The 17,688-nt window shown below is 38.3% G+C and overlaps 1 protein-coding gene across 7 annotated transcripts in view; it reads right to left on the reverse strand.

Annotated features, from left to right (window-relative positions):
• npas3 (neuronal PAS domain protein 3) overlaps window positions 1-17,688 on the reverse strand; it is a 1,321,930-nt gene that overhangs the window by 1,239,549 nt on the left and 64,693 nt on the right. The window contains exon 3 of one of the 7 annotated variants that reach the window (XM_072568957.1): window positions 10,300-10,353. The exons of the other annotated variants lie outside the window; for them this stretch is intronic. Within the exon in view, the coding sequence (XP_072425058.1) occupies window positions 10,300-10,353 (54 nt within the window). The remainder of the gene's footprint in view (window positions 1-10,299; window positions 10,354-17,688) is intronic. 7 annotated transcript variants of the gene reach the window in all.

Consider the following 17,688-nt stretch of genomic DNA (forward strand, 5'->3'; position numbering starts at 1 on the left):
GAAGGATACCGAGTGATATTGTGCACACAAACCTATGTAAAATATGCTTGCTATATAACATGTCAATGTGCTATTAGCTATAGCATTAAGATAATTTTTGAGGAGCATTACAAATCTCTCTCAGAGCTACATATCCATTTTTCTTTGGAGGAGGTGTGAGATCTACAAATTTCTGAATACAATTTATATTTGAGCTCATTCTCACAGGGTTTAATGACTGACTTGCAGATATTCCTGACAGAGAAAGAGAGCTCGAAAGAGAGAAAAAGAAAGAGAAAGAGAGAGAGAGAAAGAGAAAGAGAGAGGGAAAGAGGGAGAGGTTTGGAAGGTAAGAGATTGATCTCTTTCTTCCAACTAGGAGAAACACCAATAGCTTGGATAAAGCAGTTGGATAAAGTTTGCATAAGTTTTACATAAAGCTGGATATGTAAAGTAGTTGCTCCTGAGAAAACGAGATCATGCAAAACTAGATTAATAGTTCTAGAGAAATACACTACCTCAATGTAAGATGTTTAATTTTAAAGTTCCAGACCAGATGTTTTTTATGAAAACCTTGAATGGTAGTTTGAAGCTAAGTTGTATGAATGTACAAGGAAGAGACTAGCATATTCAAGACAGGGAATTAAAGCCACAGTTACATTTAGCCCTGTAGTTATTCACTGGTGTGAATACTGTAAAGGGATGCTTTTGGGATTGTACTGAGGGACCAACAAGAGCGACATACATTACTGACCTCATCCTCTTCAACCTGCCTGCTGCAAATGCAACTATCCACATCAGTATCAACAGGAGTGACCACCGCTTAGTGTGTGTGGGAATGAAGTTCCATCTTCACATTTAAGTTATCTTCCATCGTGTTGAATACAATACCTTCATTTAAGTGGAAATGGTGTTATATTTTTGCTGGGCTAGAATCTAGAGGCTCACAGACACATTCTAGCAACACTGGTTTGAATCCCACTAGTGAAATCTGAGTTAAACAAAAATCTGTAATTCAAAAGCGATCATGTAGCCAGTGGAAAATTATTGTCAACTGTCAGGAAAAAAACAATCTGGTACTCTAATGTCCATTAAAGAAGGAAATCTGTTGTCTTTACCTGGTCTGGTCTACAGTTGACTCCACACCCATAGCAACATGGGTATTAAGTGCAGGCTTAGCCAACCTTCCACAGACAAATAAAAGTACTAAATGGGACAGATATTGAACAGATATAACATCTTAAGAATAAGCACATAAGGTGCTGTGGGCCACCACTAATAACCAAAGTGTATTCAACCATAATCTGGAACCCCATGGCCCAGCATATCTTACTGTCTTCCATTATCATCGAGCCAGGGGACCAAACATAGTTTAGTGAAGAGTGCAGGTGGATATGCAATGAGCTAAACTAGGCTTACATAAATTTGAGGTGTCAATGTGATGAAGCTACAACACAGGACCACATGCGTGCCAAACGGTATAAACAATAAAGTAATGGACAAAGACAAGTGATCCCATAACCAATGGCTCAGAAGTTCTGTAGTCCTGCCACAGTCAGTCATGAATGGTGAACAAATAAGAAAACTCACTGGAGGAGGACACACAAGCATCTCCACCTTAAGTGATGGGGGAGGCCAGCACACCACTGTAACAGATAAGACTGAAGCATTTGCAAAATCGTTTAGCCCAAAGTATCCAATATATGGCTCGTCACAGCCTCCTCTGGAGGTACCTGGCAGCATAGATGTTAGCTTTAAGTCAATTTGATTCATTCCATAAGATAATCAAGAAAAAGTCAAAGGGTATTGGATAGTTCAAAAGCTGATAATTCTCTAGCAATGGTACTGACCTGTGCTAGCCACATCCCTAGCCAATCTGAAACAACAGAGCAATAAAAATGGCACCTGCCAAACAATGTGGAATATTGCTCAGCTATGTCCTGCACACAAACTGCAGGACAGATCACATCAGCCAATTTCTGCCTTATCAGTCTTCTCTTGATTATGGACAAAGTGATGGAAACGGTCATGTACAGTGCTACCAAAAAAAACCCATCACCCTTTGACATTCAGTGGCATTATCATCATCAAATCCCTTACTCTCAACATCCTGGGAGTCACCATTGACCAGAATCTGAACAGGACTAGCCATATAAAGACTATTGCTACAAAAGCTAGGAATCCTACAGTAAGTAACTCACCTCCTGACTCCCCAGTGCCACCATCCACAAGATAAAAGGCAGGAATATGATGGAGTACCTCCCACTTGCCTAGATGGGTGCAACTCCAACAATATTCAAGAAGCTTGAAACCATTCAAAATAAAGTAGCCCACTTGACCTGACACCATGTTCACAGTCACTCCCTCGAACACCACATAGCAGCAGCACACATACCATCTACAAGATGCACTCCAGGACTTCAAGGCTCCTTCGACAGCATCTTCAAAAGCTAGGACCACTACCATCTAGAAGGACAACAGTAGCAGTAACATGGAATACCGACTGCACATTTCACTCCAAGCCACGTCACCAAAAAATGTCATCCCTTCAACTGTCACTGAATCAAAATCATAGAACTCCCTCCCTAACAGCATTGTGGGTGTAACTGCAGTAAATGGACTGCAGCTACTTAAGATGATAACTCACAATCAACTTCTCAAGTGCAATAAATGATGGCCATTAATGTAGCCGCCAAAACTCTAGATTTTGAAACCTTTAAGGATCTCCACTTTAAGGGCCTCTACTTCATCCTTGTTTTGTCAAATCACTTTTTGTCATTCTCCTAGCTCATTCTAGACAACTACTGCAAAATCTGTCTTTTCTATGATGCTGAATTCCTTTCACAAGTTTGTGATCTTTTCCAAGTCCATATGATTTATTTAAGAATTATAAGGTATTTTCTGGCTTCCAAAACTTTTACTTGTTTTGCCAATTCATTTTTGCCTTATTTCTCTCCATCTTGCACATTTAACCGATGTATATATTTGTCAGTAGTTTCTTTTTGTTCTCTCAATAATGATGATATTTCTGCATTTACTGGCCCCCAGTGGCATTTCAGTGCTAACTTTCAGTTATCCACTAAAACATCTTCTCCCTGTATCTCCCTGTTAATGTGTCCATATTTCACCATGCCTTCAACAAATAATCTAGTCCTCAATTGTCCAACATATTTTAGGTGAAATTCATGTTGCCTGCTGACTTTCTGTGACTTATTCAGATTCTGTAAGTGAGCAATCACTGTCAATTAAACTCGAAGAGTATACCCTCATAGTGTTGGTTGCTATGATGTAATATTATCAGTTTTCTATCACTAGCTATGATGTTACTTGGGCCTTTCCACAATTTCTGTCCTCTTATTTTGAAATATATGTGCTGTCTGGATTTAAATTTATTTCCATGGCCTTATACGATGCTGCATGGCACAAAATTTCATTGACATCTCATCCTTAATGAATGACCTTCTCCCTGCATGCAGAACATTCCAGTTATTTCAGTCAACCTGTTTGGACATGTTTTGATGTACACCCAGGCCTAACTCTGACCTTCTAGCCCAAAAGCACATTACCACATTTCCACAATACCTGAAAAAATATTTTTAATCAATATGTTTCGATAAACCTGTTGGGTATATAGGGCCGAAATCCCAACATTCAGCCCCAAGGCATTGGAACTATTATTAAGCCACAAGGCTTCTGCTAATGCAGGGCATTTAAGTGCTCAAAAAATTGGACTAATTATAGTCCTGTGCCAAACCAAGAGATGATCATTCATTCCCAAAAGAATGTTTGGATTTTTGATAAGAAGCAATTAATATCAACAATAGCCCCAATCATTTGCAATGAGTTCTTCAGATGGACTTCCCATGTTAAGTCAGATGTTAATGTACAACTTGGTTAGTACATTAAGATTTTATGAAGCATCTCACCTATTACTGCATGATTTCTTTTACGTATGCCACTGCTAAAGAGACTTTCTGCTCACATCTTTCAATTCCTCATTGGCACCTCTCACTTATTTAAAGTAAACTCCATCTGCCCATATCTGCAATTATATGCAGTTGTATCTTTGTCAACTTTCTACACTATCCACAACTTCACCAATCTTTGTATTGTCTGTAAACTTACTCACCCACCCATCTACATTTTCACATATATCAAACAGCAGAGGATATATATATATGTATGTTAGTTTCAAACAGCAGAGGCCCCTATGCAGATCCTTGTGGAACACTACTAGTCACGGACCTACAGCCTGAAAAACCACTTTCCACCACTGCCTTTTGCCTTCTGTGAGCAAGCCAAGTCTGAGTCCATGTGGCCAAGTCACTGTGGATCCCATGCATTTTAATCATCTGGATGAACCTACTGAAAGCCTTATAAAGTCCATGGAGACAACATCCATTGCTCTACCATCATGGATCATCTTTGTCACCTCCTCGAAAAATTCAATCAAGTTAGTAAGACATGTCCTGCCCCGCACAAAGCCATGCTGACTGTCCCTAACTAGGCTAGGCTTTTCCAAATGCATTCAAATCTTATCTTTAAGAATTCTCTCTAATAGCTTCCCAGCCACTGATGTGAGACTCACTGGTCTACAGTATATTGGATTATCCCTAATTCCTTTTTTGTCGCAATTATTTTTGTTACTGCCGAATATTCCATTTGAATCATGAAGGCCTCTGGAAATGAATAATTTCTGAGAGATTTCTTTAAAAAACATTGATTATTTCATTTCGGACAATATATTGCTCAATGGATTTCATAACGGATTGCATCTAAAACACCCGATGACCATGCCCCTAAAATTCCAGGGCTTATTGTTTCTGTTTTAGTTCCCCAGCTTCTGTTATTGTTGTCATTTTAAAAAAATTAAAAATTCCTGAATTTGTTCCAAAACCTGTTTCTTTCTGAACATCTAGTTCAAGTTAATATGAAGAAACTATCCATGTTTAACCCATATACAGTCCAAAACTTTTAGACTTGAACTGAGCTGGAAGTGTTTTGAATCTTCTATGGAATAAACAATGCCCAGCTTTGCTTCATATATTAGCTTACAAAGGACAACAAACAAAAATAAAGAATGAGTTGCAGAGCTAGAAAAGAACTTGGATATGTACCAAAAAGGGGACAGCCAGCCTTAACGTACCGAAAGAATCATGCTGAAAAAGTGCAATGATTGAGCATAGAAGGCTAAAGTCAGAATAGTGACTCACAGTTTTAAAGAGAAACATGGAGATCAAATTTAGAACAGGCTTGCCTACTACAGTAAAAATTATCTTCAACAAACTTCTGGGTCTTTTAGTAACATACTCCTGGAAATACAAATCAATCAATATAAAGGATACATTTCTTTCCAGAGCAAGAAGTTCCAAAGCAATGTTTTTTTGAAATCTCCTAAAGAACCAGGTGAAACAGAAGGGAATTAAATAAGTATGTTCATGGATTGAATGATGCAGCAAAGATCGGGTATTTCTCAGTTCGATCCATCTTGCTTACAGTTGGATGCATTTCAGCTCCAAGCAAACCAACAATGCTTTATTGGCATCATGGAGAAGCAGAGAAGCATTTTGAAATATTTTTATGTAGAAATCAGAATTATTTTCTGTCACGAAGCTCTATGGATTTTGAACAACATGCAACAGATAATTTTATTAAAAACAGGTTAATTTAAGAATAAAAGTCAGGCTTCAGAGGTTCTAAAATTAGATAGGAGTAAAGATTCAACAAGAAAAAAGTGACTTTGGTTCAAGTCTTACTTGAAAAATGTTAATTGATTCCAAATAAATTGCACCAGGTACTCACAAGGATAAATTTGCATACAGGGAAGAAACAGATCAGATAAGAAGTTTGATTGGACATTTAAGCTGGTTGTGCACTCAGACGAGGCCCTGATACTAATTATGACATATTGGAATTAAGTACTATAATAAAACATGAAACCGTTGAGGAAGTCTTGAGAGCAAAGAAAACATTAAACAATAAAATAATGAAAAATACACACTTGAGTTTCCACCCTTGTTTGACTCAGAAGCCATAAAGCTAACCCTTTGTAGTAATGATTCATGTGGTTATTCAAATATAGCTGGGCCATCACTTTCCTAGTGGAAAAGAACAATAAATGTTGTCTGCTCACTTGGGAAGTTAAGAAAATAATAGTAGTTAAATGTACATTAGATGTTGGAATTAGCTGCTAATAGAAGCTATAAATTCAGAGGCATTTATTCCGATATTTGAAGAAAATCTTATGTCAGAGAAAATGCGAGACAAGTTTGCATATGGAATACTATGTGGGTAGTTGTTCTCTTTGGGGCAATGATTACTTGAGAATGTAACTTTTTTAAAAAGTCTTGCGATTTACATATGATAGAAGTGAAACTAACATGGTCATTCTAACAGATGAGAGACTTAACAAACAAACAAGGTATTTTTCAATATATAATTTCAGTTACATCACACTGTAAACTTTTGCTATAAATTCAGCATTTCAGAAAGAGGTTTCCAAAATAAATGGCTTGATAAAAGTTATCGGTTATCAGATTGTTTATCAAAAAAAGATGCTTATAAGAAATTATTAGGCATCATCAAATAATTGAGGATAAAGGAATACTGGAGGCATGAGGTGCTTCAGGTTATAAAAACAATATTTTTTGCTTGGTCGCTTTGTGATTAAACTTTGTTTTCTTTAAAGAAACAAGGGGTAGTATAGAAGGTTGATTACTGCATATGGGTATGAAAAATATTGTAACTGATTACTTACATGGGAAGATATAAAATATGAAGTACCATTCAAGTTAATTTTCATGCACTTTAGATGTTTTAAAGCAGTAATAAAACCAGTGGTTAAGCAGCTAATTGAGGTTAGTTGAATAATTAAGATATTAATGGTGAAACAGATGGACAACACCAGCTACAAGACTGAGTTATTCAAAAACTTGAATTAAATGAAATTGAATGCCATCTTATGTTGACAAACAGATTCACAATAAAACAAGATAGCCTTTTCCAAAACTTGTTCTACCCTTAAATGAAATACATTTCAACACTGTGAAATGGAAAAAAAAGCTAATGTAAACATGTCTAGCATGCTTTACAGTTGCAAAAAGATGTAAAGAGGGTTTCATGAAAAGAGCTTTTCATCCTTGACTGGCATGTGCTATATAGCAGGGGCCACTGCATGCAGCTTTCATCTTAGCAAACCTTTCCACAAATTAGCAGTACAACATTCATAACTGACATTAAACACTACAAGATATCTACAGTGAAAAGTGCAGTACAAATAACATTACTTGGACCAGATTTCTAATCCAAAAATACACCTTGTTCACTTCAACACACATCAATCATAATGATAATTTTGCATGAAAGCCACATCATCAACATTCACTTTTAGGGTTCGTGTTAAAATACTATTATGTCAGATTACACCTACCCAGTCCAGTGATTCTATGCTATTGAGTGATAAAATGAAAACAATGCTTGCATCCAATTACTTTATTAATCACTGAACCAACACAGAAGTATTTTGCTAAAAAAATTAAAGATTAAAATTGATCATTTATATTAGATCACAAAACAAATGATGATCTTTGTTTGAATGCATCCACTGCACAAAAATAAACACATCTGAAGAATGAAAAAACGTGGAGATCATCTGCAAAAGTGCAGATCTGTAACACAATTTCAGTTCCACTTTCTTAGGAGATCACTCTTGCTAGGTTGTAATGTTACCAAACCATACTTCTGCGCTGCTCACACAGTCGTAGAGTCATACAGAACAGAACAGACCAGTCAATACCAAACATAATCCCAAACTAAACTAGTCTCACTTGCCTGCTCCCGGCCCATATTCCTCCAAACCTTCCCTATTCATGTCTTCCCTATCCAAATGTCTTTTAAACATTGTAATTGTATCTGCATCCACCATTTCCTAAGGAAGTTCATTCCACACGCAAACCACCTACTGTGTAAAAAACATGCCTCTCAACGTTTTTTAAATCTCTCTCCTCTCATTTTTAAAATATGCCCCCTAGTCTTGAAATCCCCCAACCTAGGGAAAAGACAACTATCATTAACTCTATCTGTACCTTTCGTTATTTTATAAACTTCTATCAGATCGCCTCTCAACCTCCGACACTCCAGTAGAAAAAGTCTCAGACCATTGGCACGACATGGCAGTGAACACTTCTGTTAATTAAACCAAACATCCAGAAAAGCTCACCTCACCTCGTAAGCTGTTAAAATATGAGTGACAGACAACTCCCCAAATTCCACTATTTAAAGAAAATAATATCAATTTATTCTTTAACTCAAAAAGTGAACATTAAACAAAATTCACAACTCTAAGCCCACCTTTCTCTTATCTGCTTATTACCTGCCTCCAACTCTGTAACAATATACTGTTCCAATAAAATACTTATTAAAATTAGAGTCATAGAGATGTACAGCATGGAAACAGACCCTTCGGTCCAACCCATCCATGCTGACCAGATATCCCAACCCAATCTAGTCCCACCTGCCAATTACATCAACTTAATTTCAAAACCATACAGCAGCTGTAGTCTTCAGTGTCTTTCTTCTTCAGGTTGAAGATCTCCCTGGATCATCTTCATTCTTTTTACTGTGAAGATGTTTCGTATGAAAAGGTACCTTTGATAGAGAGTCTTTCAATGTCTTGGGTCTCTCTCTCTCTTTATGGCAGTTGTTCTGTCTGATTTTCAAAATGCCTGCCTTTATAATATACCCCGAACTTCAGATCATCTCCTTTGTTCGATGTTGGCAAAACAATAAATTCAAACTTGATTGAGTTTTAGTATCCTGGGGCATTATTTAAATTGAATGGTTAAAGTCGAATTGTTGTCAAAATAGCAACCAACTCGGGTACCTGGTTCACAGCTGAATGTTACATATTTTCGATTTTCTACTACACTCTAAGAGAGCTCTTGTAAGCTCTGAGTGCAGAACAATATTCACTTTCTCTGAAATGTACAGTACACGCCTTCAAATCTGCCCCTCATCTTTTTTAAATTTCTCTCCTCTCACCTTAAAAATGTGCCCCATACTCTTGAAATCCACCATCCTAGGGAAAAGACTCTGTCTATACCTCTCATTATTTCATAAACTTCCAACAGGTCACCTCTCAACCTCCTACACTCTAGCAGAAAACATTCCTGCCTATCCAGCCTTTATTTACAATTCTACTCTTCCATATCAGACAATAGCCTGACAAATCTCTTCTGAACCCTCTCCAGCTTGACAGCATCTTTCCTATAACTGGGTGACCAGACCTGTACACAGTATTCCAGAAGAGGCCTCACAAATGTCCTGTATAACCTCAACATGACTTATTAAAAACCTCAAAAACACTGCTCAACTGTTAAATCATCAATAGCTATGCCAAAATTGAAAAACTTAAATACATATTTAGGATTACATAAGGCCATCAGCCTTGTGGATGTTTATACCATATCTTAATTGAGCTCAGAGCTGACCAACTATAATTCCTCACCTCCTGACCACGTGGATCAGGTAAAATAGCAAAAACCAAGCCAATTCAGGAAACCTCTTTCTTAAATTACATTATAACCCCTGAAAAGCAACTGAGGCAAACTCGAAGAAATGTGTCCAGGGAGTGCAGGCTCAGTGGATTAACGATAGGAAATATAGGGTTACAGGAAGGAGTGAGTCTCAGTGGAGGATGCTCTTCTGAGGGTCGGTATGGACTCAATGGGCCAAATGGCCTGCTTCCACACTATAGCATTTTGATTCTATGATCTATGAAATCTCAAACCCATCACCTTTACTTAAACTCTTACCTTTCTTCTGTTGTAGTCGCATCCCTTTGCAAAAATATATTACCATCTTCTCACAAGGAAGTCGTGCTTATTGACATTTCCACAATGATGTTCCAGAAAAATAAAACCATTACAACATTCAATATCACTTTCTTTTATTACACAGCTCCTGTTGCTAATATTTTATCATGAACTCATTTTTATGGGCATAGGAAAGGCAGCTTAAGTTATTATGGGTGTGGGGGGCAATAAAAAGTGATTTTTTTCATTCATTCATGGGATGTGAGCTGGCATAATACATCTTCTTCTTGTATTTTTTCATGTTGCAGACTAACAAATGGAAGATACAGCTTTAATTTAAGGAGACCGTGAAAAGAGATAGCTACCTTCTCAAAACTCATGTTTACTAGAGCAAATTTTGAGTCATCTACAATGTTGTTTTCCCCTGGAATAGTGAGAGCAAAGCAGACACCAGAGTCAATGAGCGCTAAACGACAAGAAAACAACTTGCCAACAATGTTCTGGTTACCTTCTGGCAAAGTGAACTTGGCTTGTGTAGAACAGTGCAGCAGGGAACCACAGCCTGCAAAGAGAAAGCAAAAATAAATCCACCTGGGCTCCTGTTGTGCAGTGGTAGTGTCCCTTTCAGTGAGCCAAGAGACCTGGGGTCAACTCCAAACTGCTCCAAAGGAGTATAACATCTTCAAACAGACAGATAAGAAAATTCTTTTGAAAAAAATCTTTCATGTGCAGGTACCAGAGTCTCCAGTCACAACTACTAAAGAAGAAATAAAATGTTTTCTTTTTCCATCCTTAATATCAAAGTCTTATATGTATATTCATTAAGGACACATTTTAAGAAAGAATCGAGTTTGACTTGAACAGACATTTTTTACATTCAGTCACAAGATGTGGGTGTCACTGGCTAGGCCAATAGTTATTATCTATCTCTAATTTCCCAGAGGGAAGTTAGGAGTCAACATATTGTTGTGGGACTGGAGTCACATATAGGCCAGACCAGGAAAAGATACTTCCCAAAAGGAAATTAATGAACCAGATGGGTTTACACAGCAAGTACAGTTGGTTAGGATAGCTTCCAATTCCAGATGTTATTAAAATTGAATTTAAATTAGAATTAAATTCAAACCTATATCCCAGAACATAAACCTAAGTTTACGAATTACTAGCCCAGACCACCATTCTATATCACTGGCTATAAGTTAGCAATTCACATTTCCTAAGAGCCATTAGTTAAAGTCAATTCATTCATTATAAAGATATTTCCTGCAAAACACAAAAACTTGGCCAGTGTTTTCTTTTAATCCTTCATCAGACATGTAAATTGGGGAATTTGGATAGTTTGGCCAAACTGTTTAAGCAGGGAGGGAGGCAGAAGACAGCAAATAATAGTAAGCAGAGAGTGGGCAAAGAAGTGGCAGACAGAATACAATGTGGTAAAGTGTAAGGTTATGCACTTTAGTAGGAAAAAGAGGTATAGAGTATTTTCTAAACATAGGAAGGCTTCCAAAATCTGAAGCAAAAAGGGAGTTGGGAGTCCTTGTTGAGGATATTCTGAAGGTTAACATGCAGGTTTAGTTAGCCTGACCTTGGTTGTTGGTAAGCTTTTACAATCCATTATTAAGGATGTGATTGTGGAGTACTTGGAAATGCATGGTAAAATAGGGCTGGGTCAACACAGCTTTGTCAAGGGAGGACATACCTGACAAATCTGTTCGAATTCTTTGAGGTAATGAACAATTTAGAGAAAGGAGAGCTAGCAGAAGTGATTGATTTGGATTTCCAGAAGGCCTTTGACAAGGTGCTGCACAGGAGGCTGCTAAGTGCGGAAAGAACCATGGTTTTAGGGTCAAGGTACTGGTATGGATAGGAAGATTTGCTGACTGGCAGAAAGCAGAGAGTGGGGATAAAGAGGTCTTTTTCAATTTGACGAGTAGAGTTCCACAGGGATCAGTGTTGGGACAACTATTCACGTTAGATGTTAACAATCTGGACAAAGCAACTGAGGGCACTGTTGCTAAGTTTGCAGATGACACAAAGAAAGTGGAGGTACAGGTTTGTTGAGGAAGTGATAAGGCTAGGAGAGTGGGCAAAGAGATGGCAGATAGAATACAATGTGGGAAACTGTACAGTTATGCACTTTAGTAGGAAGAAGAAGCACAGACTATTTTCTAAACATGGAAAGGCTTCAGAAATCTGAAGAACAAAGGGAGTTGGGAATCCTAATTGAGGATTGTCTGAAGGTAAACATGCAGGTTCAATTGGCAATTAATAAGGCTGATGCAATTTTAGCATTCATTTCCGGAGGGCTACAATGCAAGAGCATGATGTGCTGCTGAGGCTGCATAAGACTTTAGTCAGGTTGCATTTGGATATTGAAAGCAGTTTTGGGAACTGTAACCAAAGAAAGATGTAATGGCTTTGTAGTGGGTCCAGAAGAAATTTACAAGCATAATCCTGGGGGTTGAAGGGCTTCTCATATGAGGAGCGGTTGAGGTCTCTGAGTCTGCATTCACAGTTTAGAAGGATCACAGGGCACCTCAGTGAAACTTACAAAATACTGAGAGACCTGAAAAGAATGGGCATGGAGATGTTTCCACTAGGAGAGACTGGGACCTGAGACACAGTTCTAAGGAAGACCCTTTAGAACGAAGATGAGGAGAAATTTCTTCAGCCAGAGAGTGGTAAATCTGTGGAATTCATCAATGTAGAAGGCTGTGGAGGACAAGTATCTTTGAGAGAGAGAGAGATAGATAGGTTCTTGATTCGCAAAGAGATCAAGCATTACATGGAGAAGGCAGGAGAATAGGGTTGAGAAACCCTATTAGCTATGATCGAATGGTGGAATAGGTTTGATGGGCCAAATGACCCAATTCTGATTTTATATCTGATGGTTTAAACATTTTCACATTTCAATGACTCCAAGAGTAGTGGGGCTTGATTTCCAACACACTACCTCAGTGAGATGGGACACTAACAAGATTATCATATATAAGTACAGAAGGTGGTGATGAGCCACCTTCTTCAACAATTGTAGCCAACAAGGCAAGCTTCCAAGTTGTGATCTTCCCACATATTCGATACTCTTGTTCTCCTAAATGGTAGAGGCCACAGGCATGGGAGATGCCGAAGAAACTCTTGATGAAACTATGATTCACACCAGTGGCGGACTGAACACATTTTTAATGTGGTGGATCAGATGCCTAATCACACAAGTTGGTTTTGTCTGGATGTGGCAAGTAATTTGAGTATTGCTATAGAAGCATTCTCCAGACAAAAGATGTAAAATTCAACAGACTCCTAACATATGCCTTTTATATAATGGACAGACTTTGGTGAGCTCGGAGGTGTGTTACTCATTACCAAAATCCCAACCTCTGATTTGCTCATATACTTAGTATTTATATAGTTAGCCCAGTTACATTTTAGGTCAATTAAGATGCCCACAAGATTAATGTTGTAGGATTTATGATTTTTTTTGTCATTCGTGGGATGTTGGCATCGCTGACTGGGTCAGCATCTATTGCCCATCCCTGGTTGTTGTTGAGAAAGTAGTGATGAGCTGCCTTCTTGAATAATTGCAGTCTATTTGGTACAGTCACACCCACAATACCATTAGCAACTGTGTTCCAGGAGTTTTAACGTAGTAAGAATGAAGGAATGGAAATATATTTCCAAGTCAGAATGATGAGTGACTTGGAAGGGAATTTGCAGGTGGTGGTGCTCCCAAGTACATGCTGCCTTTGTAGTTCTATAAGGTAGTGTTATTTGAGTTTGGAAGGTGCAGTCTAAGAAATTTTGATGAATTTCTGGGGTGTATCTTACAGATGGTATACACATGCTGTTACACAGCCTTTGTGGTAGAGGGGCTGAGTGTTTATGGATGTGGTGACAATCATGTGAACTGGTTTATCCTGGCTGGTATAAACTTTCTTCAGTGTTGTTGGAGCTACACTCATCCAGTTAATTGGGAAGTATGCCAACACACTCCTGACTTGGGCCTTATAGATGGGGGACAGGCTTTGGGGCGTTAGGAAGTGTTGCAGAATTCCTTGACTTTGACCTGCTTTTGTATCTGCTGCATTTATATGGCTAGTTCAATTCAGTTTCCAGTCAATGGTGACCCACAAGGATTTGATAGTGGGGGATTCAGTGATAGTAACACCACTGAATGTCAAAAGGTGATGGTTGGATTCTCTCTTGTTGGAGGTGGGCATTGCCTGGCACTCGTGTGACACAGATATTGCTTGTCATTATCAGCCCAGACTTGTTCAAGTCTTGCTGCATATGAACATGGACTGTTTCAGTATCTGAGGAGTCTCAAATGATGCTGAACACTGTGCAACCATCTGCAAACATCTCCACTTCTGATCTTATGATGAAGGGAAGGTCATTGATGAAGCTGCTGAAAGTGTTTGGTACTAGGAAACGATACTGATGAATTAAGGGCTCTTGGACCACAGTGATAATATCTCTGCTTCTGGGCCAGAAGGTTTGAGTTGAATTGCTACCTGCTCCAGAGGTACATAATAACATCTGTGAACAGGTTGATTAGAAAACACTTATACTAATCTATACCGAAGTATCTCAACTATGGGCTGTTGAGACACAATGATAGTGTCTTTACCACTGGGCCAGAAGGCATGGGTTAAAGTCCAATCTGCCATAGAGGTTATGTCATAGCAAATCTGAACAGGTTGATAAAAAACTCTCTACTAACGAACTCCTGCAATAATGTCCTAGGGCGAAGGTGTTTAGCATCCAGATAGTAATCACACCTAGCACAATGGGTCATTGTCTATCAGTTGTGTCTTTCCTCCCCAAATCCCATTTACAGAAGAACCTCGATTATCCAGCATTTGATGATCCAAATATCAGATTATCCAGCAAGATTGCAATGTCCTGCTAAACTTTGCTATCCAGCATTCAATTATCTGGAATTCAATTAACTGAACAAAATACTGCCCACTCATATCCTTCAGATAATCAAGGTTCCTCTGTACTTACTTTGTTAATGCCTCTAGTACTGCATCCTGTCAAATGTTGCTAAGATATCAAGAGTAGTCACTCTAACCTCACCTTGGAATTAAGATCTCTCTCATAAAGGACGATTTGGAGGAGTTAGTGTTGGACTGGGGTGAAAAAAGTTAAAAATCACACAACACCAGATTATAGTCCAACAGATTTATTTGAAAGCGCTAGCTTTCAAAGTGCTCCTTCGTCATCAAGTGGTTGTGGAGCAGGACCATAAGACACAGAATTTATAGCAAAAGAGTACACAGTGTCATGCAGCTGAAATATATTAAACAAACGCAGGTTAAGTCTTTCATCTTTTAGGATGGTTTTGCTAATTTCGGTTCGTTAATATGTAAATCCCAGAACTTCTTTTAAGTCACATTCTCAAGATAACTTCAGGTTTTCTAACAAAATGTGTCATCTCAGCTCAGACAATGCATTAAAGGTGTGAGGTTAAAGTCTGTCTTGAGTCAGACTGGTTCTACTTCTCAAGTGGGATTTACATAATCTTCCATGGATTGACTGTAAATTATGCATTTTTGAGCAAAATAGAATATAATTCTGCAAATAAAGATTCAACCCATAAACTTACGTGTGCGTGTGCAGGAGGGAAAGTGTGAGTGTGTTTATGTGAGTGTGCGCTTGTGGATGTGAGTGCACATGAGAAAGTGCGTGTATGTGTGTGTGTGTAAGCTTGATAAAGTAAGTGTGTGGGTGTGATGGGGTATAAGCCTGTGGTAGGGTGTCTGTGTGGGTGTCAGTGTGGGGGTGTATGTGCATGCATATGAGAGGGAGCTTGTGTATGAGAGAAGGTTTGGTGTTGGTCTGTCAGTATGTAGGGGTGTTGGGTGAGGGGGTGGGGGGGGTGGGGGGGGAGTGGGGGAGGGAGGTGAGTGTATAATGTAGTGGTGTCACTGTAGTGTGATATGAACCCAAGTTATGGTTGAGGCATCCTCATGGGTTCCGAACTTGGCTATCAGCCTCTGCTCTGCCATGTTGCATTGTTGCTTGTCCCGAAGGCCTCGGACCTTCGGGTGACCATTCTCCAAGGCAGACTTCAGGACAAGCAGCAACACAAAGTGACTGAGCTAAAACTCAAGCCCCACTATTCCAAGAGTTGTCACAAAAGTTTGTTTTTTTAAAAATAAATACACAAATTCCTCAAACTATCCATTTCCAAATCTGCATTTATATAAAGCATGGATCAGGTTTCTGTACTTATTAAGAAATCATTATTTATTACAGTAATTATATTCTGAGATAAATAAGTAAACTAAATTAACAAAACTCTATAAATTAAAACTTCAAATCCCTTGTAAAGTATCCCTCACGCACACACACTCGTTCAGATAAGCATAAATTGGGAGAAAATAAAACACATGGGCAGTGGGAAAAGTGGGAAAACAATTCTGTGGCCTTGTTTACAAGATCTATTGGATTGATTCTTGCTGATCCAAAGCTTGTCCTTGACTCTCCCTTTTCCAAATAGCTCTACTGGTTTGCAACAGCACCAGGTAGCTGTTTCACTCATGAAAGGTCTCTGACTCATCCAATTCAAAGTCAAAAGAAAAGAATGGCTTTCTTGAGTTTTAAAGTGGCTTACTCCAGATAACAGGTTTTGATGCAAATCTGCTGGTTTTCCTTCTGGTCTGACAAAGTTTCTCTTTATCTTATTCACAGCTCAAGCTGTTCAACTGCCTGGCAACCATTAATAGTTGTTGGCAGGCAGAGGACTTTCTTCATTGAAATTAGACCCCAGTCCACAAACCAAACCAAATCAGCTGCACTTCCAGGCAACTACTCAACTTCAGTTTGTCTGCACGTTGCTAAAAAACACAGCTGCACAGAGTTCATAATAGGTGTCAAATTCCTTACATGCATCTTTGTAAATCCTTGGATTTCAAAATAGTGCTCTCTCATTTGTGTTTTAAAAAAACACAAAAATAAACAGACACCATCTTTACATGCCTCAGCCTTTAAGAAAATGGAATGCCATTACAAAAACACATTTCACTGCAGAACACAGAGTATACAAAAAAAACACAGGACTTGTATCTGTTCATCCTTCCTCCCCACTTAGGTAATTTTAACATTTATTAAACCTAACACTTATTTCAACATTGTACATGTGGGACCATGTATCTGCAACTGTATTCTCTTTCACTGTAATATGAATATGAATATTTCATGAAATAGCTGTAACAAAAGCTAAATAATCTCTTACTCCAAACTTTAAAAACTCCAATGAAGGCTAATGGATTATGATCAATGTAAATTAGCATATCACTTAAGTCTATATCTTACCAATAAAGTGTTGAAGAGCTAACAGCAATCTTGAAGTCTCTTTTTCCACCGTAGATTACTTCTTCTGATCCTAATTTAATTTCTCAGAGGTACCTCACTGGCTTCTCTATCCCTGACTCAAGATCCTGTTACATGATAGCACCAACCTCTAAGATCTGGAAAAAATCATGGGAAGCCAACATTGGTTCATTTGATTAGATAGCTTCCAGTTTTCAAAAGCTGCTTGATATTCTGCTGACCATATCACTTTTGCCTGTTTCTTTAACAAATTCATAAAAGACACATCTATCATACTGAAATTATGTACAAATTTCTGATATAATCCACACATTCTTAAAACGTTCAAGGGTTAACATTTAGTTTTAGTAACAGGGGATTTAAGAGAGCCTCACTTTTTCTGTTCTTGGTGTCATTCATCCTTGTCCAACATGAAGAAAATAATGTGATGCAGGAAAAGCACAACCAGTACTCCTCGGATGCTGCCTGACCGGTTGTGCTTTTCCAGTACCGTACTCTTCGACTCTGACCTCCAGCATCTGGAGTCCTCACTTTCTCCATGAAGAAAATAATAACAATAATA

The sequence above is a fragment of the Chiloscyllium punctatum genome, chromosome 4 (genome assembly GCF_047496795.1).
Source record: "Chiloscyllium punctatum isolate Juve2018m chromosome 4, sChiPun1.3, whole genome shotgun sequence".
Classification (NCBI taxonomy): domain Eukaryota; kingdom Metazoa; phylum Chordata; class Chondrichthyes; order Orectolobiformes; family Hemiscylliidae; genus Chiloscyllium; species Chiloscyllium punctatum.